The 25661-nt window shown below is 39.1% G+C and overlaps 1 protein-coding gene across 8 annotated transcripts in view; it reads right to left on the bottom strand.

Moving 5' to 3' along the window:
• cfap46 (cilia and flagella associated protein 46) overlaps positions 1-25661 on the bottom strand; it is a 196643-nt gene that overhangs the window by 19436 nt on the left and 151546 nt on the right. For 7 of the 8 annotated variants that reach the window (XM_072239758.1, XM_072239761.1, XM_072239764.1 and 4 more), the window contains 9 exons: positions 21769-21860; positions 17704-17868; positions 15652-15719; positions 14658-14718; positions 13460-13495; positions 10544-10646; positions 10119-10231; positions 3211-3292; positions 290-426 (listed from right to left, as the gene is read on the bottom strand). In XM_072239758.1, coding sequence (XP_072095859.1) covers positions 290-426; positions 3211-3292; positions 10119-10231; positions 10544-10646; positions 13460-13495; positions 14658-14718; positions 15652-15719; positions 17704-17868; positions 21769-21860 — 857 coding nt within the window. The remainder of the gene's footprint in view (positions 1-289; positions 427-3210; positions 3293-10118; positions 10232-10543; positions 10647-13459; positions 13496-14657; positions 14719-15651; positions 15720-17703; positions 17869-21768; positions 21861-25661) is intronic. The other variant, XM_072239765.1, reaches the window with a different exon arrangement.

Here is a 25661-nt window from a genome sequence, read left to right as displayed (position 1 = left end):
GGCGTAGTACATATGCAGTATGTAGCATAGAAAATTGCCTGTATAATCGAAAAAGAGAGTAGGTATTTTATTTTGTTGACAATAACTGGCCATAAGGATCGCTGCAAAGGCATCAACTTTTTAAGATTTATGGAATAATATGGATGAAAGCATTGAACGTGGGATTGTTAAATTTGCTGATGGTATAAGGTTAGGTAGGAAAGTAATTTGTGAAGAAGACATAAGAGGTTATGCAGAGCTATAGAAAGGTTAAGAGAATAGGCAAAAAGCTGGTTTAAAATATACTTACTTTTTGACAGTTTCTTAAACTTCACTGCATTGTCCTGAAGTGTACTATGCCACTGATTAAGCATAACAGAACGAACTCCAGTCAGGCTTAGGAGTATTGCTGTATCCATTTGCCCCTCTGCTGACAAATGTAACGCACTGCCAAAAAAAGATGAACAAAAACTAAATTATAAAACAGTTGCACAATGAATTAGTGAAGAAAATAAGCTCTTCCAGATTAACAGATACACTGCTCAGAGTGAAACAAAGCACAATTCAGTAATTATATATTAGGAATATTTTTGAAGCTGAAGGCATGGTAGCATATCAGTTAGCACAACGCTATGACAGTGCCAGAAAACTAGGTTCAATTCCCACTGCTGTCGGAGGACAGTGTGACCGTGTGTGATTCCTCCAGGTGCTTTGTTTTCCTCTCACATTCTGAAAACACATGGGTTAGGTTTAGTAAGTTGCGGACATGCTATATTGGCCACAAAAAGTGTGAACTGCCCCCAGCACAACCTTGGTTTGTGTTGGCCATTAATGCAAATAAAGCATTTCACTGTATGTTTCAATGTACCTGCAACAAATAAAGCTAATCTTTAAAAAAAATCTTTAATACCATGTCTTGTTCTACAGGTAATCTCCGAAGAGTTGTAGGAATCTGCATTGTACACCTAGTATCTACAAGCCCCTAGGATGTGGGTTGAGATCAGTACTTAAAATGGTGGCACGTTCGGACATAGCGACGCCTTGGGGGACAACCAAAGGTGTTTTTTCCTTTGTTAAGTGCCTTTTTATGATAGCAATGATGATGACGATGATGATGATCATCATCATCATATGATAGCAAGACAATGCTGCACTCCAAGAACTTTGGGTACTGTAGGTCTACCCAATCAGTGAGATGCTCGTTGGCAGAGGTGCTGGACTGGGTGCAGACCGTGCTGCTGCCTGCCGGAGGAAGGCATTGATGTCATCAGAGCTGGTTCACGAAAGTGGCATGCAATGTAACCATGGGTGATTGTCTTGGATGTTTCTCTTGCAATCACAAGACCCTGTTGGACATCGATAATGTCAGATGCTGCAGGCCTTTCTCCCTTGTTTGGTGGCATGACAAATGGCGGGGGAGCTGCATGACTTCGGTTGTAGCAAAGACTAAGCCTCAAGCCACAGGCTTGCCTGCTGCTAAGGTCCAGGAGAGGAGACACCAGAGTAGGTGCAGCATGGTGTCTGTACTTGTTTGGGGGCTGGCCTCTCCTATTGGTGCTGTCCTCCAGTGTTCGATTGCTGGGATGATAGGCTGGATTGAGAGCATCTGCACACTGCTGGAAACACTACCGTCAATTTATGGGAAATGTTGCTCAGGGACTTCGGCTCTATATATATGTTTTTTTGTTCGCTATTTTGAATATGCTGCGTGTGTCTTTCACCTTGGCCACAAAGGAATGCTGTTTTGTTCAGCTATACAGTATTCACGTATGGTTGAATGATAATTAAATTTGAATTTGAATAAGTTGAGTGAACCTATCAAGATTAATTGAGCCTGGAATAACATTTAAACATCCTACCTCAATCTTTTATTGCTAAGATAGCTTGGCTGCTCTGCAGAACAAAAAACTTAAATGGAGATATTTTCTGTGTCTCCATTCAAAGATATTTATTACAGCTAATTAATAAAATGTATATGGTCAAGAAATATATTGCTTTGACCATAAATATTAAATTTCTTATGAAATTAACACAACCCGCATGATGTTTAATGTTGTTGCAATACAAAATATTAAGTGCAAAAAAGAAGTGAGATTAAAACATTCTGTGTGCAATTACTGAAATTATGGGAATTTATATAAACTTTGACTTTTGACAAAGCAAACCTAATGGTGAGTCAAGTATAGGCTCTAGTTGAGGGTGGTGATTGTAAAGGGAACCATCAGCATTCAACCATTCTCAAGCTACGAGTCCCAATCTTAATGTTGATCCATGGTAAACCATGTATTACTTGATTCAGAATCCAACTCCAAAATAGATGTGCTGAAATACCTCAGAAATATTTTGGGGAACCCATTCAATGATCATATATCAACCAGACTTCCTTTTTCATTTACCGTTTTCTGATTATTTCAGTTATTTCTAATTGTTTAATGCATTTATTTTGTTTTAAATGCTTATTTGCAGTTTAATTATTTTAATTTAAATCAATGTTTATAAGTTTCTGGAATTTGGGGACAGTTAAAAACTGTTGCAAAATCTTGACAGACTTGACTGAAGACTCCACATACAGCCTTGCCTCCTATCAGAGATTGTTAAGGAGAAAACAAATTAGAGGAGTTGTGCTTCAGGTTATGCTAACTGAGGTAGAGTCGCCACTGAATCACGGAGAGCATAACATTTAGCGTAATGCTTTAGACAGAGACCAGTGTTCAGTTCCCACCACTGTCTGTAAACAGCTTGTACATTCTCCCCATGGCTGTGTGGGTTTCCTCCAGGTGCTCCAAATTTCTTCCACATTCCAATGATGTACAGGTTAGAGTTACTAAATTCAGGTCATGCTTTGTTGGCGTCGGAAACATGTCGGCACTTGCAGTATGTTGGCACCAGAAACTTAATCTTTGCCTTCTGCCCCCAGCACATTCTTGGAATGTGTTGGTTATTGACGCAAGTGATGCATTTCATTACATATTTTGATGTACAAAAAAAGCTCATCTTTGAACCCTTACTTCAACCTCTAATGTGGTACAGGAAAGTGCACACAGATACTGCAGCCAAAAAAGGAAAATTCAGCTTGAAGTGGCATACTTGAAAAAAGCCAAGGAATTCTTTGAATATCTTTTACATTCACCTATAGAGAATGAATATCTTGTTGCCCACATTTCACTTTCTAAATGGTAGACTTTTATCATGTACAGTGCCTTTTGCCTGATTTAACATTTTAAATATTACCTTTTTGCTCTGTCTAGTATTGACTGTCGTCGGTAGCTTTGACTGGTTTGGACCAGATCGAGAAGAATCACCAGCTGACATTCTAGCAAATAAGAGCGAAAGTATAAAAGAAATGAAATACAATAAAACAAATGTTTAAACAAATAATGTTAAATGATTATACCCATGCTCTTAGTTTTATCCCTCTTTACTTTACAAAGGTCTCTGTGACATAGATATTGGATCATTACTAAATTTTGCAATTTCCCACCCTAAAGAGAACCCAATAATGGAAAAGATATTAATCTTTCCTGACAGTATAAAACACACAAATATTTAAATACCAGCAATTTTTTCTCCTTGTACTTTTTAATCACATAAGTGAAAGTTAAATGGAAAATGTAGGCCAGGTAAGTTTAAGCTCGTATCTTAGAATAATCACAAATTTCTATGTCAGCATCTATCAACAGTACCTTAACAGAATGTAAGTGCATAGTAACATAACATTTGGTGTTAGAAATGTGGTACCATTGACTTAAATGTTGCAAGTTTTTTTGAAGAGGAAAACAACCTGTCATTTTTATTTTTTAGCAATGAGAAACTGGGGACATAAATCTACCTTATGTATGACCTCTGCATATCAGCATGGAGCACAGGCACTTCACACGATGAATATTAAATGGCCATATTTGACTTTGTTCCGTGCAATTACCTGCACAAGTATCAGTCCATAGAAACAACTGTGGAACACTGGCTAAATAAATTTCTAAATATAGAAAGTAAATCTATAAGAAGGGTTAATGCCAGAAAAAAAACTGAACAATATTGAAATGCTGCAATCTATCAAAATCACCAAATCTGCAGCAAGGTAACCAGTGCGATATGTAATCATATGGCTAAAATCTCTGTGAGATCGAACTTGGCTCAATATGGCATGTAGAAAAGAACCAGATTGTATATTAATGAAATGGCAGCACCAAGTAATCTTCAAATTCAACAATAAATGTAAAATAAGCATGTCCAATAACAGAAGGGCCTTAGCAATGCATTGTAGCCGCACCAGACTCAGTTGAAAATAATAGTGAATGATAAGGCAACTTACAAAATCATACATGTGCAATGCCCCAGTTCACATCTGTACTGTTATGCTGTAAGTATTTAATTTAGCAACTCTGTTCTGCTTTCATAAAAGTTGCTGGCAAAGTCCTAACGAAGGGTCTCAGCCCAAAACGTCGACTGTACCTCTTCCTAGAGATGCTGCCTGGCCTGCTGCGTTCACCAGCAACTTTTATGTGTGTTGCTTGAAATTCCAGCATCTGTAGATTTCCTCATGTTTGCTGTTCTGCTTTCAGCCTTTTTGGGTTATTGTTGAAGGTAAGGCATGATGCGGAATGTGTGCCATCCAATTAGCAGGAAGTTTTCTTGGTGAGGGACAATAAGGTTTTGGGCTTTTGCTCAACAGGAGATGAAGGGAGAAGACGCTGGGGAGAACTGGTCGTAGCATACGATCCGGTGGGTGACCCGTTTGTTCGAGATGGATTGCGAGTGACATTCGGAAGGTGGTGTGGGCATTCACGCTGACCGAGGGCCTAGTGCGTGAGTGACCGAGAAGTTCAAGATGAGCTCCAACTTGTGCAAATTTGACTGTTTAATTGGAATGGGCCCTTTTCTTTTGTTATTCTTTACTAACCTTCAAGTTAAGATTCATAAACATAATTCCTTTAATTGTATGTTATTACATGGCATTAATTTGTAACAGGGTCGCGAATTACACCGCATCCACACAAACTGGAGTTTGGGGTGGGACGAGCCATCTCAATATCACAAGTTTGGCGGGACTAGAGAGTGTTTTCACTAGACTTACGCAGCTAAGGAAACTAGGGTGTTTCACATGTTTTCAAAGATTATACAGGCATATCAAGAAAATAATGGAGAAGAAACACTTCAGGGATTTTGGTAAAAATTATAAATGAGATTTTTTTCTAAATACTTTTCTTGCGGTCTTTCTGTCATGCAAATTAATAATGGCCAGCCAATTTGCTTCATACTGTCTCATACAGGCCAAGCAATTTTCATGATTCTTTGATTTTCCCAATTACCATGCTACTAGTGCCTTTAGCAAGATTGTCAGCCTTTTCTTGTCCTAATACTAGCTTGTTATCTTTGATTAGACATTTTTCCTGCAGGGTTTAGAGCCAGAAAGGGGTATATGTTTGTTGTAAGTAATGCATTATATATTTTCTAATGTTAACCATTGCTGCTTTGCTGTCATTTCCGAGTCTACCACAGCCAACTTCATATTTCCTTAGTATATACTGTAGAAGAAGGGCATCTAGGCGTATCAAATCTATGGCAGTTCACAGAGCAAGCCCATCATCTCACTAATTCTTCCTATATCTTTTTCTCCCCAATTTCCCATCAGACCCCACCCAGATTCTATTACCCATCTAATCATTCGGAAAAGTTTACAGTGGCCAATTATCCTGGCCACCTCTACATCTCTAGGACATGGGAATAGAACTGGAGCACAAAGAAGAAAACTCAAGTGGTCACAGGCAGAATCTGCAAATTGACAGCACTGGATGTCAGAATGAGATTTATTTGCTGGGGCTGTGAGACAGTTATCAGCTAGCTGCACATCTGCACCACCTACAACTCATGTTTCATATCATCATAATTGATCCCCTTTAAGTTTCTGATGACCCAGGTTTCATATTGAATCAAATCACTTACAATTTTTATACCAAATTCTATCATATTATGATCACTTTTCATTAAAGGCCTGGATTAATTAATTTCATTAAACAACTGGATAATTAATTAATTAATTAATTCTTATTTTTAAAAAGCTATAACATAGCCCATTTCCTGGCAGTTACTTCAGACATTGAAATAGATCTCCATTAAGTATTATCATCATTATAATCTCCCCTAGCTTTACTACCAATTTGATTTATTACCCTTTGTTGTATAACTCACTGCTTTCTTGATTTATACTGCATTATCACAATTATTTGTAGTCTATCTACAATTACCAATGTTTTTTTTTTGCTATTGCTATCTCTTAACCCCACCCACAATGACTATACTTTGATTTCTTATCTCTCTACTATATTTTCCCTATTCTTTACTATCAGGGCTTTTTCACCTCCTTTACCATTTTACCTGTCTCCACTCAACCTTGGTCATTTGCAACTACAATCTCTGTTGATGGACAATTTAATTCTATTTGTTCTGATAATCCATCTATTTTGTCATAAATGGTACATGCATTCACAGAATATGCCTTTAATTTTGTCCTTCTACCTACTATGACACTAAATGTTAATTATAATCTTATATTTGTATGTTGTGCCTCCCATAGGTGGCCTTAAGCATCTGGGGACCCATTTCAAGAGTTAATGTGGGGCCCTAACCCCGCTTCCCAAAACAAAGAAAGAAAAAAAGCGAATATTCAAGTTGGTTTGCATCAATAATGGTATAATTTTGGACTTAAACGTTGATGCATTATATGCACTTCAGCATAATGGACAGTCAGTTCAACATAATCCGAACAATTCTCTTAATTAAAAACTGAAACAATGACATTTTTTGCTTTGCAGTGAGAAGCCTCACCCTTTTCAGCAACTAGTCTGCTTTGAATGGCACTATGTGTGGTATCAGCTGATATAAGAACAGCTTAAACAATTTTCCTCTAATTAAATTAATAACAAAAGCAATGTCATATTTAATGAAAATTCACACTATTTATTCAAAGAACAGCGTCTGAAAGTTAACTACTGGAAGTTTACAACAAACTGTGTCGCACGCTCTTTCAGCACCATGGACAGCTCACATAAGACCTGGAGAGCGAACAGGAGGAGAGTGTGAGAGAGAGAGAGAGAGAGAGAGAGAGAGACAGAGAGAGAGAGAGGATGCAAGCAGGAGAGAGAAATTACAATTTGTTGAAACGCCGCCTAATCGCTTATACACATTTTGAGTGAAATATGTGGTTTATTTTATTATTTTAATTAAAACTTTATTTCTGCTAAAAATGTGTTAAAAGACTTACCACTAGAACTTCACCACCCTCCTGTGCTTGAGTGCTGAGAATGCTTTAATGAGCTCATCTTTGTCCAGTGATCTTGTTATTTCATGCTCAATTGATATCTGAGCAAGAGCTGACAGACACTCCTGGAGCATGGTTGTCCTCAGATGCGTTTTGATGAGCTTTAGCCTCAAAAACTTCTCTCTGCACTCGCTACAGTCACAGGCACTGTCAGCATGAGTCTTAGAGCAATGGTGAGGTTAGGATACAATTCAACCAGATTGTTGCTGTAAATGTAGCTCAGAATCTGCAGGCCAGCGGTTTCTTTTGCAGGCATGGCACTGACAGCAGCCGACACCTTGTGCAAAAGGTCCTCAGCATCCACATCACCAAGTGATGTGGTCCTCAGCATCCACATCTCCATGTTTACGCAGTTGTCTTTCCGTGTGCGACTTTGGGTGGCTTTTTTCATTTCCTCTGTTCCATAAATGAAGCCAAACAGACTGAAAAATGACTCCATCAGCTTGAAGCACTCACTAATGCCTGTGATGGCAGAGTCCACTAGTGGAAGGAAAACTTCTCCCTTGTACCATTCCTCAGGTGCCACTGTCAGGGAAGGATCTGCACTTTGGGACTCGTACTGGAACTGGTGTTTTGGTTTTCTGATTCATGCAGTAGGAAAGACCATTGGCATCCCTATCTCTTCAGCTATGTCTCTGGCATCTGTTTGGGCAGATGAAAGGCCATTCTCTCTGTATTCCTTGAAAAATTTCAGAACATATTCTACCTCGCGCTGTAGCACACTGATTCCCACTTGTGGGCTCTGGAGCAGCTTGCTGACACGATTCATCTCATGTAAAACGTTGTACCAGATGATAACAGTCAGTAGGAATTTCCATGACATGATCTCCTGTTCTAGGCCTCTGGCTGCAGATGTGGTTTCACTGTCACCCTTCTGTGTGGCATGTTCAATCAGTGACAGGAGCGCATTGCCAACATCGGGAAGCTGGTAGCGTAGGACTTTCACACTTTCCATGCAGCACTCCCAACGCGTGTTGGATATGGCCTTGAGGGTCATCTGTGGCACGTCCTCCTTGAAAAGCTCCCATCTCTGTGTCGATGAGCTGAACAGTGTGTATAGACGTTGCAGCACCCCAAAGAAGCTCACAGATTCCACTGTTGATTTTGCAGCATCGGCAATGACTAGGTTTAGACTGTGGCTGGCGCATGGCGTGAACAGTGTTTTTTTGTTAATATCTAGCACCCTCTTCTGCACCCTACTACTTTTCCCCTGCATATTGCTCCCATTATCATATGCCTGTCCCCTGCATTTTGAGATATCTAATCCTAACTTCTCCATATGCGTTAAGAAATGTCGGTTAGGCCTGCACCTTTTGTGTCAAGTACTGGTAGGAAACCGACAAAATGCGCACTAACAATAGCTCCGACGTTTACTTGGCATGTGACAATGCGCAGTGTCACAGAGAGCTGCTCTATGTGTGCAGCGTCAGGGGTGCAGTCCATTATCACCGAGTAGTAACGTGATTGTTTTACTCTCTCTGTTATCGCTTCCAGTGTCTTGACTCCAATAAGTGTGATAAACTCATCTTGTATGGTTTTCCCCATGTAGTGGCCAGCAATCTCTTTTTTCTCTGCTCGTCTAACATGTTTGCTCATCACTGGGTCGAACTCGGCAAGCAACTCCACCAGACCTAGAAAGTTCCCATTATTTGGTTCAAGTAGGGTGGAATTGTGGCCACGGAAAGCAAGGTTTCGTTCTGCAAGTTGACAAACTATGGCAATGAACCTCTTCATGACATCATTCCAGTGTTTTTTTTCCCAGCATTTGCATTTCTTGGTACGTGCTGTCAATGGCACTGTGCGTTCTTAAACTGGTCACTGGTAATATGCATTGGCCAATGTGTTGGATCGGTGTCTGTGAATGTTAGTGGGGCTTTCTCTCTGTCTGGTGTGCTGGTGGTGGCATCTCCCTCACCTGTCTCAGTTGTAGGACTGTCATCATGCTGTGGTGCTTGTTCATCAAACAAAGTTTGGTCATCATTATCACCATCTGTTTGAATAGAATTGTTCTTTTCATTTTCATTGCTCTGATTATCAACATCTCCTGTACCGCTTACACTGTCACTTGGCACTGCAGCCCCATGCTGTGACGATGGTGCTGCAGCAACTGCAGTTGGCGGGCCTTTTACAGATGCTGGACCAAAGAAAGATGCAACTTTTGGGAGACAATTTAGATGTTTTGTTTTGTTGTCTAAAATTTTCCATTTTTCAGTACCACTAGGATAGGAGCGTTTCGTTTTCCTCTCATTGAAAAGTAGTCTTCTTTGCTAGGAGCAATGTTTACAAGTGAAGTAAATATTTTAATGTATTTTCTCAGATGTCAGTCAGCGAGCGCCCACTGGTGGTTCGACTGGCAATAGCAGGAGAATATTGTGGCGTCTGGGAGCTGCGCGTAAAATCTTTGCATGTCAGTCGGGGGCCCCTGGGAGGGTGGGGCCCGTTTCAGTTGAAACAGGTGAAACATAGCTAAGGCCCCTACGATGCCTCCTCCTGGTACATTCTGATTAAAATTACCTATTTTGCTGGCCTAACCTTTGTCTCTTTAACTTTATAACTTTCTCCTCACTAAAATGCTCTTCTAACTACTTTATTTAAACCATTCTGTACTTAGCTCTTATTCAATTCAATTGGCCCTGCTCCTTTGAAGAACTTCCTCTTTCCCAAAACCTCATGAATTGAAAGCCATACAATGCAAGCAAAGCTTTTTGTTTAAGGATGCTATGATTAATGTTACCTAATGATTATTTAAAGTTATTGCTGATAAGAGAAGAACTAAATACATGAAATAAGACCAAAAAAAAATTAAGAATCCAAAGAATACCTGGGAAATTCATGGAGACAATTTTTGATGGCAATAAATTTGCTAAAAAATGTTCCTTTCCATAAAAGATGAATGCACTGCAACTTTTTAACAGCTCTTCCCACTTTGCATGACTATGAAAAAAGGAAATATTTTAGTTCTTATTTAACATTAGAAACATGTAATTTGAAAGCTAGGGTAAGCAGAAATGTTTCAATTAATAGCAAAATAATTTTATTCCATTTCATCATCATGAAGTATTAGTCAAGTTATGGAGGATAATAAATATTGTAAAGTAAAAGGTATTTACAAATTGTTAAAGATATTATTAAAAAGACTCATGATGTACAGTGTAGAACTGAAGATGTAATTGAGTATTTCTTCAGAATTGTTACTTTCATCATTTAGTACAGTAACATTTGAAAAATAATGAAAACACAACCCACCTGGGAACATGCTCACATCCCATAACTCCAGCCCAGTGCCCTGTGAATTGTGAACTATATGTTTCAATTATTTCTGTCATTACTTTCACAGGACTGAACAAATCTGGGAAAAAAAAAGTACAAATAAATTAAGTAACCATGGTTTACTCCTATGTCACAATTTTTACGTTATATACTGAATAAATTTCAGCTGGTACTGCTCAGTTTATTTTGTATGCATGTATCTTTATAGAAAACACAAGCAAACTTGAGATACAGTAGATTTGCATGCTGAAGTATTTTATTCCTGGGGGATAGGGATAGAACATAGGATAGGGACATCACAGGACAGATTCCTCAACTCACTACATCTGTGCCAACCATGATGCCAATCATAACTAATGCCTGCACATGGTCCCTATTCCTCTATTTCCCACCTATTCATTTGTATGCCTAAGTGCTGCCTAAACATTGTTATCACAGTTACTTCTACTATCTCCCCGGCAGCATGTTTCAGGCACCTACCAATCTCTGTGTATGAAACAAACTTGCCTTGTAAATTTCCTTTAAACTTTTCATCTTAAACCTATATCCCGTATTAATTAGCACTTCTACGTTGGCAAAAGAGACTCTGAATATTTATTCTATCTATCCTCCTCATAATTTAAAATACTTCTATCAGGTTACTGTCAGTCTCTGATGCTCCAGATAAACAATGAAAATTTGTCCAACTTCTCCTTACAGCTAATACCCTCCAGATAAGGCCACATCCTGGTGAACAACTTCTGCAACCTCACCAGAGGATCCATGAAGGTAAGCATGCCATATGCCTTCTGTATGCTCTGTCCACTTGTTTTGCCACTTTAAGGGAGCTATACACTTCACTTCAAGATTCCTCTATATATCAATGTTTCTAGCAGCCCTCCTTTGGTAAACCTTATTTCTTAACAAAATCAAGCAATGCCTGAGGATGCTGTAGAATTCTGAAGAATAAATGAAAGTTACAGCAAGATGGTTCTAATGAACATTAGCTCTAAACCAAAGTGGCATATCTAGTAACATATCTAATATGGGTACAATGAACAAGCCTCTTCTATATTATCACATGCTACTAGATCGTGACAGAATAGTCCCCATGAGTCAGTGCATTTATCATATTTTTTTTGTAATGGTTTTTCATGAGCTTTTACTGGTTATTAACTACTCTATTTGAACTACCATTTTGTAATCTTGCAGTTGATTACTAATCTTAATCTATTAAAATCACCCTTAAAAGCTTGTGAGTTTAGTCAACACTGATGTTGCCTTTATACACAGCCACAGACCCAATTTCATCAACACCAGTTGAAGCTTGTCAATCAGCTGACTAACAATGCTAAGGCATAGAGTGAAGAAGAGGCTTTTCATGCCTATAGCCAGTGGTGGCAGTCATCCAAGGTTTGGGATACTTGACAGAAGTCATGCCAGAGTACAGAAAGTAAGTATGAATCCCAATTTTCAGACTTGCTTTAACAAGTAAAGAGAAGAGACGTCCTCTGTCTGAAGGGGTCCAAGAAACCACCCAGAGAGACGATCAAGTAGAATGAGGAAAAGTTCAATGATAATATCAAAGCCAGAAGTGAAGTTCCAAAGGCATGGACCCAGTACTACAAGAAGCTCATTAATTTCACATACATGGAGGCATTATCGAATACCCATTTCCAACAGTCGCACCGCTAATCTTAAAGGTAGCTTCATACTGCACTCCCTCATCACTGATCCACCAACAATCTCCTTCAAACAAGAATCCAGCCAAATAGTCTTGTGCTCCATCAAAACTCCTCAGACTACTCTGACCGTCACATTCCCACTTTACAGCTTTCACTTACTTCTTTCTACTTAGCCATGGCAGACCCATTACCAGACACTTTGCAAGACACCCACACAGCTTTCTTTCTCTTGAAGGAGGATGTTTCACCAACCGTAGCAGACTAGCATGGGTTGAGCCAAATCCAAGATTTTTAAACTGATGGTTACTTCTGGAACTGGCACAAATGGAAAGCAGCAACATAAAGACCATAGAAAATATAGTCTGCAAATGTTTCCAGTTGCTGCCTACATTGCCAGAAAGACCAGGTTCAGTCCTCCGGTGCTATTTGCGTGAAATTTGCACATTTTCCTGTGACCATGTAGGTTTTCTCTTGGTGCTTGTTTCCTCCCACATCCAAAAGATGTGTGAGTTGCCACTGTAAATTATCTCGAATATGTTGGTGAGTGGTAAGATATGGTAGGAGTTGATGAGAATGTGGCAGAAATAAAAAAAAAATAGGATCAATGAAGGTTTAGTGTTAATGATAGCTGATTCTCAGCATAGACTAGAAGGGTTGAAAAGTCTGCTTCCATGCTGTATCTCTCCATGACTCTATATTCATTTTACTTTTCATTGCATCATCCCTTTTAATTACAAACTGTACATTTCTGACTTGCTCATCTCCCCTCACCGTGGCATTGTTATTCCTGCACCTTCCTCTTTCAGATAACCAAAACTTCCCATCAGGCCAATGGTCTAAATGCCAGAAATTAGATGAATTATTTGATATAACGGGTGTGTGAAATGAAATATTGCTGCATCCAAAGTTTGTAATTACGTGTGCCCTTGGTCATGATGAGATAAAAGTAAAGAGGATGCACTTTATTTACACCTTGGCCTGTTGTGAGTACTGGAAAGAGGAGACTGTGAAAAATTGTTGCAAGATTTTGATATTTTCATAGCTCCTCAATATCTGGCATACTGTACACCGGCAATTGCTTCAATTAATGCCATTTCTTATTTATTATAATAAAGATAGTAAATGAGCGGTAACATGAATGGACAGGTTAGTAACTACATTCAGGATACATATTTTGAAACCTAACATACATTTCTAAAATGCAAGTTTAAGTTTAATGCACTCTTACCCAAGTCATTTGTTTCATCATAAGGATCTACAACATCTGACCAATCCAGTTAAAGTTTATTCTGGCATGATTCATAAGGGCTTACTTTACATGACTGCACTATATATCAAACTGTAGAGGTCAATGGGACAGTACGTGCCAAAATTCCTATTATACACCATCCATCACAGGGGTCCATTGCCAGATTTGAAACCAATATTGCAGTCCTTACTCAGCAACTACACCATATAAAATCTTCACAATTTGCCATAAATTATTATTTGTGGACAAAAAATATAGAAAATATTTTTCCTGCATCTGGATTAGTGACTTATAAAGCAGCTTGAAAGTGAGATCATATTTAGCCCAAAAATAGTGAAGTAGCATAATATGGTTCCATTGTCCATTCAGAGATCAGATAGCTGTGGGGAAGAAACTGTTCCTAAAATGTTGAGTGTGTGGTTCAGGCTCCTGTACCTCCTCCTTGATGTTAGCAATGAGAAAAGGGAATGTTCTGCATTTTGAGGCTCCAAATACATTTAACATGTGTTATATTGAATCTTACAAAAGGTATGAAAGCCAGAAATTAATAAATACTTAATTGAAACACTTCAGATAAAGAAATATAATTCCCTTAAAGCAAAGCAAAATCTATGGTTTTTACATTATGGGTCAAGTAAAGCTAACTGTAAGAAATGTGTCCTTGGTCAAGAGCAATAAACTCTCCTTGTTGCAACACTGTTTTGAAACTTAATGGAATTGATTTCAAAGAAACAGAACCTTGGAAACTAATCACAGTGCCTGGTGGCTAATATATTACACATGTCAAGGAGAAATGTCTACCCTCTGCTTGCATTGATGTAGTCAAGGATTCTATATGCTTCTTTTAATATTCATTTGAACTTGTCTAGCTACCTTCAAAGGCAGTAACTTGGACTATGGAGAGGATACAGGAAGCTTCTGGGGACTAAGACTGGCTAAATGATTGACCAAGTTGAAAAATGTAAGGAAATATGAGAAAGTTACATTTAAATATTGTGAAAATCATTACTTCTAAAAAAGTCATATAGTAAGGTATAAATCAGTCCATTACTGTTAATGTCAACAATTAGGTTACTATTTCACAACATAAAATCCTTTAAATATATATATATATATATATATATATATATATATATATATATATCTCTTAACAGATTAAAATTAATAGGAAGGATACATCTGAAGTTGTGAGTATTTACTGGAAAACAACTAGGTGGCACAACACGATTGATAGCTACCTGCAATTTAAACAAATAGCAAACATGAAGCAATGCTGAAACAATTACAGATTAAACTTTTGCTTCAAATTTTGGTAATTACAGTACATTTATATTTTATATACTAATTTTAAAATAGACAGCGGGAGTTACAAAAGTCAGATATGCTGTAAATTTGGATACGCTGTAAATATGAATTCAGCCCATCCAAACTGCAAATGCGATTAGATATCATGGCTCCTGATTTGCAGCTTTCTTGTAGATAGTCACACCAATACAAAGTCATTTGGAAGATCTCTCCTAAACTGAGAGCTCTGCCCTCATGCTTGAGTACATTTTGGAATCAACCCAGTGATCAAAACTAAGCTAGGTTTAGATCAATGTCACTTAGGATTTTTCATCATCAGTTTTTGAACAGTTGACAATAATGGGGACATGAATCCCATTGGAACTCAGGGAACACAGAAACAAAATTTACCATTTAGTTCCTCCATTCTATGACTGCAGATCTAAAACTCCCTGCACTCAACTTGATTCAGAATCTTAACACATTTGATTAACAAGGATTTCAGTTTTAAAACAGAAAAATAACATGGAATCAATTGTCATTTGCAGAAAAAAGTTTCAAACTTACACCAATATTTATTTACCATTGTATTTCAGAACTTCTACTTGAAGGGAGCTTTACTTTGCCCTAGATCACACCTTACTCTCATCAATCTGCAGAAATGTTTCTTAACCTACTATAAAAGTTATTTTTTTTTTACTTCTTAAACTATCCCCTGTGATTTTTTAAGCTCCGCAAAGTAAAACTAGTTTCACTAAATTAACCCAGGCATCATTTTACTTTGAACTTTGGATCCCTAATTACTCTTCTTCTTAAAGCAGACCATGTTATCTAGCATATGTCATGTGTTGTTTACCATCTATAATTAATTAGCTTATGCTGATTACCATTTTAATGTTTTTCTTTTGGCTTCCTGCTCCTCTAGCACCTTTAACATCCTTTGTGTTTGGAGTTTCTGTTGCAAGAGGGAAAAAACAATGAACATGAAGAACAGAAGAGTTCCACAGAAAATCAGGCATGATTATAAAACCTAAACTAATGAAATAGTGCAGTTTTATTTGATTATCAAGATAAAAATAGCCCGTGTAAATTTAGTCTTTGGATGATATAATTCCCAAGAGCCTACCATCATTCGTTCACAAAAAAACTGTACTCTTAATAATGTTAGCACAAGTAATAAGCAAATAAGATTTCCATTTTCTTCAGCTCTGTCTAAAGACACTTGATTACATATCCCTCAGATTTCAATAATGTTATGCTCTTTTATTTTCAAGTTATCTTAAATCTAGTTTCTATGGAAAAGCAAACCAAATTCCATGGTAAAAGAAAGCTTAAAAATGGATTGCCGCCTTTTTTGGTGTACTAAAACACTGTAGCATCCTTGTGCTTATATCCAGTACCAAATTAGATCCCCTCCAAACATTTCAAAGAAGAATAAATCAGGAATGCAATACCACTAGTGTGTCTTTAATCTAGGAACAAGCATGAAAACAAACCCACCAGGGACAACAAAGAAAGTGGATTTTTAACTGGTATAAATTCAGAAGATTTAATTAATACATGGAGTAAGTAATATGGTCCAGTTCCACAAAGTACCATTATCTGTAATGAAACTTGGGCCCTTGGTAAGAGGAGGACTGAGGTAAATTGAAATTAAGAGGTGCTGCTGATCTGGTACATTTTTTCTGCCTGGTGAGTTAAGAGAGTCAAGACACTAAGTGACTACAAATGACAAAAAGATACTCTGAGAAATGCTGCTGCTAAATCAGTATTTAGTTCAGTATATTGATATATTTACAAAGTAGAGGGATGTGCAACCTTAAGAGTAACAGGCAGGTCATGTTCTCATGTGCATGCTGCTCTTGTCCTTCTTATTGGAAACCTAGGCAAGTAACTGCAAGTGTATTTAGTGGATGATATATAGTACACTGCACCTAATGTGGGGTGGTTATAGAAAGAATGAATATTTAGGGTAATTAATGTGGTGTCAATCAATTTGGTTCTTTGTCCTGTATGGGCTTCTTTGAAAGATGTTGGCACTGAACTCAACCTGGCTTAACCAGTGAGCATTCCATAACACTCCTGACTTGTGCCCTTTAGGTGGCATGCCAGGGCAAAAGTCACTCAGCTCAGGACAAATGCTCTTGCATCCAGCCACGATCATTCTGGTCAATAATGATTCTTCCAGGGATATTGATGGTGGGTCACCCAACAATGATAATGCCATTAAAAGTCAAAGCTGGGTGCCTGGGTGCTCTCTGTTGGAGATGGTCATTGCCTGGCACTTTAGTGGCATGAACATTTCTTGCCAGTTATCATCTCATGCCTGAATGTTGTCCAAGTCTTGTTCCACGTGGGCACTGGGATGTTTCATTAGCTGGGACCTTATGTTGAAAGGAAGGTCATTAATGAAGCAATTGTTTAACTATAAATCAATTTCTAGTATTTATTTCCCAAACATTCACCTTTTTAAAATTATCCATTTAGTGATACAGCACAAGGTCGGCCCTTCCAGCTCTTCGAACCATGCTGCCCCAACAACCCCCAGCAAACCCGATTAATCCTAACCTAATCATGAGACAGTTTACAGCAACCAATTAACCTGCCCAGTGTGTCTTTGGATAGTGAGAGGAAATGAGAGGACCCAGAGAAAACCCATGCACTCCACAGGGAGGACATACAGAGTCTTCTTATAGAATGCCACTGGAATTGAACTCCGAGTCTGGAATGCCCCGAGCTGGTATAGTATCACGCTAACCACAATGCTACCATCACTCCCTTTCATTGAAGACCATCAAACCCTTTTTCTTCGATTAATTTTGGTCACACCTCCCATTTAGGCTCAGCCTCTAATTTTCCCACATTTTTGTGAATTTTTATGGATAATTTATTGAGCTCCTGTAAAGTAGAAAATAATTGACTAGTTTATTTGTGTGTACCTGACTCATTTTTGTGCTGGCGATTGTATAGCAATTGTAATGAGAAGTCTCTTGAAATTGAGCTGATTACATCTTTCTGGAAAACTTTCAGTGCCTCCAAGGGTAGCTCCAACAAGAGTTTATCAGCCAACAGGATGACAAATTCTCCTAAATCTTGAGACTGACCTGAGAAGAATTGATTTAAATCTTGATTTCAGGTGAAGTAAAGTAACAGCAGTCAATTATGAAAATGCTTGAACAAAAAAAGAAAAGAATTCCTGCAAATTATTTTATAATGACCACACACACCATTATATCTATAAATAGATATTTGAACAAAAAGCAACATGTTATGCCATTTAATATAATGGGAAATAACAGACACTTTATTGATATGTCCACACAAAGAGCTCATCTTTTCAGTTAGGTTTTTAAATAGTAAACGGTACTCAAGATGGACATAGAACATAGAATAGTACAGCACAGTACAGGCCCTTCGGCCCACAATGTTGTGCTGACCCTTAAACCCTGCCTCCCATGTAACTCCCCACCTTAAATTCCTCTATATACCTGTCTAGTAGTCTCTTAAATTTCACGAGTGTATCTGCCTCCACCATTGACTCAGGCAGTGCATTCCACGTACCAACCACTCTTTGAGTAAAAAACATTCCTCTAATATCCCCCTTGAACTTCCCACCCCTTACCTTAAAGCCATGTCCTCTTGTATTGAGCAGTGGTGCCCTGGGGAAGAGGTGCTGGCTGTCCACTCTATCTATTCCTCTTAATATCTTGTATACCTCTATCATGTCTCCTCTCATCCACCTTCTCTCCAAAGGGTAAAGCCCTAGCTCCCTTAATCTCTGATCATAATCCATACTCTCTAAACCAGGCAGCATCCTGGTAAATCTCCTCTGTACCCTTTCCAATGCTTCCACATCCTTCCTATAGTGAGGCGACCAGAACTGGACACAGTACTTCAAGTGTGGCCTAACCAGAGTTTTATAGAGCTGCATCATTATCTCGCGACTCTTAAACTCTATCCCTCGACTTATGAAAGCTAACACCTCATAAGCTTTTTTAACTACCCTATCTATCTGTGAGGCAACTTTCAGGGATCTGTGGACATGTACCCCCAGATCACTCCGCTCCTCCACACTACCAAGTATCCTGTCATTTACTTTGTACTCTGCCTTGGAGTTTGTCCTTCCAAAGTGTACCACCTCACACTTCTCTGGGTTGAACTCCATCTGCCATTTCTCAGCCCACTTCTGCATCCTATCAATGTCTCTCTGCAATTTTCAATCTTTGATGATGGACTTCCCCACATAAGGAAGTTGTTGCGGGGATAAGCTCTCCAGATAACTTACATTTGCTTCCTATTTGGTCAAATAATGAAGCGGATTCCAAACAAAATTAGTTACTAGTGTTAATTGCATTTCATTGAAAATCACATTTGAGCATGTGATGGATATTCTGAATATCTGCTTCTTTCTCATGTTTGCTAAGCATGCTTTCTTAAAACACAGCATCTACCGCTTGTAAGTAAACTTCCAACTAACAGTTTGTTTAGTTTCTGGTTGTAAAAGGAAGTCTGTCTTCAGTTCTTAAAATGCAAGTAGAAAACACTAATCAGCTTGAGGTTATTGCAAACAAGCTCTGTATTTTGCACACACTGTGTAGAAGCAGATGCTAACTCACAGCATCCTGTCTTACTGTTCAAGGGTAGAGTATAAGACAATGGGTTGTTTAACTTGGATTGTTTCAAACAAACAAACTGACTCACAAGTTGCTTAGTTCAGAGAACCTTGCAGAACAAATGGGTTATATCATTCATACCAGTGCCATATTTAAGTTTACTGACAACACCACTGTCTTTGGTCAAACCATAGGTGGTGATGAATCAGGACGGAGATATAAAATCTGTTTGAGTGGTGCGACAACAACAACCTCTCACTCAATGCCATCAAGACTAAGGAGCTAATTATCGACTTCAGGAGGAGGAAACCAGAGATCCATAAGCCAGTCCTCATCAGGGGATCAGTGGTGGAGGCCAGCAACTTTAAATTCCTTGGTGTTATCATTTCAGAGAATCTGTCCTAGACCCAGCACTCCCTTTCATTGAAGACCATCAAACCCTTTTTCTTTGATTAATTTTGGTCACACCTCCCATTAATCATAGCTAGTTGAGATCTATGTCTCAAAATGTGTTTGTGTTAAAAGGGATATCTGAGGAAGTATATGTGTGTGAAGTCACAAAAAAGTGGGAGAAAAATGGTATGAATGCAGAGAGCATTTCAGGCTTATTTGGAATGAGATAACGAATATCAAGAAATGTCAAAGAAATATGGGGTGAATGAGAATCCATTCCTTCAGCTTCGATTTCTGTGACGGACGATTTGTTTGTATCATGGTATATCTTTTCAGTTTATAGAAATTGTACCTGTGTTTATCCTTTATGCTTTAGAAATACTTTATATTTTGAGTCTTTAGAAATGCTTTTTTTTAGAAATCCTCCATGAGAATTTGGTAACGTTTAAGATAGAAATCCTCTATGAGTTTTAAATTGGTTTAAAGAGTGTTCTTTGGATCTGAATGTGTATCACTGAAAATAAATGAACTGTGTATTAAACTACATTGTTAGTTTGAAGTATCTTCTCCTTCATAGCGAGAGGGGACCCACTGCTTTAATAGTGGGTATTTGCATCGATACTCACTGTGGAGAATAAACAATGAAGTACAGTAGTCTTTGAAGAACAGGTAGTTCCAGTATAATCCCCCTTTTGTGAGAGTGCTCATGACTATTAATAAAGTTTAAAGTCTTTGAGGTTAGAATTTAGCAGTCTGAAAACCCAATACTATCACAAGCAAAGGGGTAGCAAAATTATGTGTGAGATTTTCACCTGCAGTTGATTCTGGGTGGAGTTGGAATATGGTAATGTTTTGACGATGGATGGTTCCTTGTGTAGTGTTGAAGCCAGGGGAGTGGAGAATACAGATGGTGGGTATGCTTTGAGGAATAGAATGTTGAATCATTCATCAGAGAATACTCAACTTATGATTGTCTTGCAGTCATAATATTTTAGCAGCTTATCCAGCAATACTTCTTTGTCATTGGAAACTTCCAGGAGTTTAAAAACTTGACAAACTTGTGGCATTGTATTGAATGCCACAAATGGTAGTTTGACTCTCTCTTGTTGAAAGTATATGACACCAATGGTGTCAGTGCTATCAAGGTCTTACTTTCACAGACACAGAATGTTTCATTGTTAGAGAATTGTTAATCCAACGAACACTCAGCAAGCATCAGCAAACATTCTTATCATACAGAATCACATGATAGAGCAGCCCACTGAGGAAACATAAAATTATTGAGCTTATCGCCTTCCCTGAATAACTATTTCTGAGATTTTGCATGATTGAAATCATCAATCTGCTGCAGCCACAATCAACTTTCTTTGATTTGCGTTCAACTTCAGCTATTGAAGAGTTTTCCCCATGATCTCCATTAAGTTTAATCTACAAAGTCTTCTTGGGAGTTTTGATATTAAGATTAATCATCCTCCCCTCAGCTCTGGAATCCTGAACCTTTGTTCACATTTGATATATGGGCAGAGAAAAATAGTTGAGGTGCTGCTGAGGGTGTAAAATTTGTGGAAGGTCAATGTTTTTTCAATTTCCAACCTAAGAATATCACAATGCATCTAAAACTTTAAAATGGAGAAGCTGTCTGGCAGTGGACATTTAAAAGCATTCAAAAATTGTCTTTTGTATACATGCATAACCTGACTAGTGTGATGTAGGGAGAACATGCAGAGAGTGAAGCAAAGGAGACCTCAGGACTGCCAAGCAGATGAAAAATCAGTGTGCCATTAATCCTAGAGGAATATAGTTATCTCATTATTCAATCACTCATAAAGATGTTTAGGGTATAATTCAATAGGTGTCTCTCAGACTGGTCAGCTAAAAAAAAGGCATACAGTGGTTTGACAAGTCATGTTAAACTCAGACAATAGAAACTAATATTGATCAAACTTTCAAACATTATAACTTGTCAATAAATTCCTCTTCACATTTTATCTCCCATACCTGGAGTTGATTTCCCACCCACAGGTTTTTCCTCTTTCTTTTTGTGTTTTGATTTTGCTGAATCCGTTCCTGTTACTAGGGGAGTTGCCGGGCTGAAAGAAAAACCTTTAATTAGGATGCATCGTCAAAAGATTTCCACCTTCCACACTAGCCTACATTGACTTGCTTCATTCTGGATATACTAGACTTTGTCTAGCTTGTTGCATAGCTTATAAGGAAAAGTAAATGCTGTTACTTTCTAAACTATTATGCACAAGTAATAAGGATTGTTTGAAAGTTCAAGTCTATTGTCATTCAACCGTACACACGTATACTGCCAAGTGAAACAACGTTCCTCCAGGCCAAGGTGCACAACACAGTACACATAAATCACACACATAAAACATAAAGTAATATTACCACAAATAAATTAACAAATAATAAGAAGCACTTACTATACAAGTTAAAAAGTCGACAGTATAAAGCTACAAGTGCTTCATATGTGATAAGTCCTGGGTGGTGGCAGGGAATGTTATAGTCTTACAACCTGGGGGAAGAAGCTGTTTCCCATCCTAACAGTTCTTATCCTAATGCTACGGTACCTCCAGCTTGATGGTAGGGGTCAAAGAGACAATTGGACTGATGGGAGGGATCACTGAAAATGCTAAGGACTTTGCAAACACAGTGCCCCTGATAAATAGCTTTAATGGGTGGAAGAAAGACCCCCATGATCTTCTCACCAGTCCTTGCAATTCTTTGTATGGACTTGCGGTCGGATGCCTTGCAACACCCATACCAGACGGTGATGCAGCTGGTCAGGACACTATTGTGCAGGAACATACAGTCAGTGGCCACTTTATTAGTTACCTCCTGTACCTAACTGACCATACATTCATGGTCTCTGTTGCTGTAGCCCATCCACTTAGAGCTTTGATGTGTCTTGCATTCAGAAAAGCTCTTATGCTCACCACTGGGGTAATGTGTGGCGATTTGTGTTACTGTTGGATTTCTGTCAGCTTGAATTAGTCTCTCTTTCTCCTCTGACCTCTCCCATTAACAAGGCGTTGTTGCTCACAGAACTGGATGTTTTTGTTTTTTTTTTACTATTCTCTGAAAACTGTTGTGAGACTGTTGTGTGAGAAAGTCCCAGGAGATCAGTATTCAAACCACCCCATCTAGCACCAATAATCAATCAATGGTCTAAGTCACTTGGATCATATTTCTTTCCCATTCTGATGTTTGGTCTGAACAGTAACTGAACCTCTTGACAATGTCTGCATGCTTTTACACAGAGTTACTGCTACAGGATTGGCTGATTAAACATTTACTTTAAGAGAAGGTGTACAAGTGTTGGCGCGTGGCCAATTGTTAAGGCATCGGTCCAGTGATCTGAAGGTCGCTTGTTCGAGCCTCAGCTGAGGCAGCATGTCGTGTCCTTGAGCAAGGCACTTAACCACACATTGCTTTGTGATGACACCGGTGCCAAGTTCTATCGGCCCTAGTGCCCTTCCCTTGGACAACATCAGTGGCGTGGAGAGGGGGCACTTGTAGCACGGGCAACTGCTGGTCTTCCATACAATCTTGCCCAGGCCTGTGCCCTGGAAACCTTCCAAGGCACAAATCTATAGTCTCACGAGACTAACAGATGCCCATTATTACAAGTGTACTGTACTTAATAAAGTGGCAACTAAGTATAAGTGGTGGCATAGGGAGGGGTGAGGTAAGAGGCATGGAAGATGGATTATCATATACGTAACACATGATTACGATTTTTACTGCTGTGCTGTAGGTATTTCATTCTGGCAGTTTTGTAAGAGCAGTCTGTTCTGCTTGGGTTTGGGTTGAGATAAGAGGCTTTGTTGTTCCCCTGAGGAATGCAATGTCAGCCACTCGGGATGGTGGAATTGGGAGAAGGTTCGGGAAAACACTGTTGTGGGGAGGTCTTTGTTGGCGGGAGCTGGGAGAAGAAAGGAGGGAAGATGTCTGAGGATGCTGTACCTGTTGCACAAGGTGCTTTGTGCAGATGAATAGTTTCAAAGAGGAAGGAGCAATAGCCCCATGTGAGACCCGTTTATTTGAGATGGATTTCAAGCGACATTTGGAAGGTGATGTGTGTTTTCACGCAGACTGAGGGCCCAGCGCGTGAGTGACAGACAAGTGTAAAATGAACTCCAATTTAAGTGCGCTTTTGACTGTTTAAGAATAATGGGCCTTTTTTGTTTTTTTTATTTAATAACTCTTTGGTTAAATTAACATTCATAAATAACTTTTTTAAAAATTATATGCAGTGTAGGATCTGTTATTTCTTGCCGACGGGCGATTGCCGGGGGCAGTAAATCACACAGCATTCACACAAGCTAGATTTTGGATGGACAAGACATCCCAACCTCAAGGATTTGGCGGGACCAAAGTCATATACACCCTATATGTACGAAGCCTGGGAAAGGTGAGTTTCTCCTCGCGGAGTCCAGTGGCTATTAGCGAGGCGCATTTCCAGAGTTGCCCAATAAAAAGGGGTTTTATTGTGGGGGCATCGTCCTGGATTGAATTCGTTGAACGCCGTGTGATTGCCCTAAGAATTGATTAAGTGAGTTTGTGTTTAAGCCTGTATCAAACTATTGTCCAGGAAAGTGATTGAGATACATGGTTATGGACGCCGTAGGGATTAGGGGATGCAATTCAAAGAGATTGCCCGTAACTAATGCTTGTGTTCTGAGCGGGGTGGATATCCACAAGCCAGATGAATTGTTAATGAGGGTTTTAAGTACTGTTAAAGCACTGGGGAAAGCTACAACCACATTGCGGAAATATGACCAAGCGGTGGGCACAGACATGGTTTTAGTTCCGACTAGCACTGACATAACGGGAATGGATCTGCCTGGTACCATTGGAGTACGGAGAGAGATGGGGCCAGGGGCCGTCCATACTTTCAGAGAACAGGGGAGTGTTGGCGAGGGTGCCCGATTGGAAGATGAGTTGCCTGTACTGGGGGGGCGAAGACTTTTAAAAAATTACTCTTGTTTCAGTGGAGGGAAGGGAAGGAGTTGTCTGATGTGATAGGTCGACTGAGTACTTCAGCTGTTGATTTAAATTCTAAGCTCATCTGGGTTGAAAAGGGTGAAACTTCCATTTATGTGGGACAAGTACTGCCATTGTGAGAAGGTTCCAGGGAGCATGCAAGGAGAGAAATGGAGAGAACTTTTTGAACACCTTGTCCATTCATCCTGTGTTTAGAGCTGCTTTCAAGAAGGTGCAAGTTTCTTCTAAGCAGGATGATGAGCTGAAACGAGGAACTGTGTGGTGTACCTAGTCTAAACCTGTCATGTTATGGCCTGGAGGATTAGCTACGTTGACAGGAAGCTCAGGGTTTGCTGGAGTGTCCAAAGAATGTAAAAGAAGATTAACTAAGAAGATGTTGGGGCACAAGGATACATTTTCTACTGATGAAGCTAATGTTGGTTACTCCAGGAGTACTTGCCACATTAGAATGGTAGAGGACACTCCTTTCCAAGAGAGGTCTCAATGATTAGCACCATCAGAGGTTGAAACTTCTCGGCAGCATTGGCTTAAACTGATGGAAGTTAAATTCCGTCATGGAGCAGGGGGACTTGAGCCACCAGAAGACACGAGTGACACATGGGCAGAGGCATCCCCTAGTAGACAGGAAGGGTCACATGGAGTAGTTGAAGCTGGAGGAGCTGAAGATGGGATAAGGAGGTCTCAAAGAGCCAGGAAACCCCCAGATGGGCTGGCCTATGACTCACTGGGGGAACAGAGTGTTGTGTCTGTCCCCTTAGTGAAATATGTCACTGCCCTTCACAAATGGATTAGAGGTCCTGACATCACAAACTTCCTCTGAAAACTGTCCTATTAGTGATGGTTTAATAAGTTTCAAAATCATAAGGACATGACTA

The sequence above is a fragment of the Mobula birostris genome, chromosome 21 (genome assembly GCF_030028105.1).
Source record: "Mobula birostris isolate sMobBir1 chromosome 21, sMobBir1.hap1, whole genome shotgun sequence".
NCBI lineage: Eukaryota > Metazoa > Chordata > Chondrichthyes > Myliobatiformes > Myliobatidae > Mobula > Mobula birostris.
The sequence above is the reverse complement of the archived record's forward strand: the minus strand, read 5'-3'. Positions and strand labels throughout refer to the sequence as shown.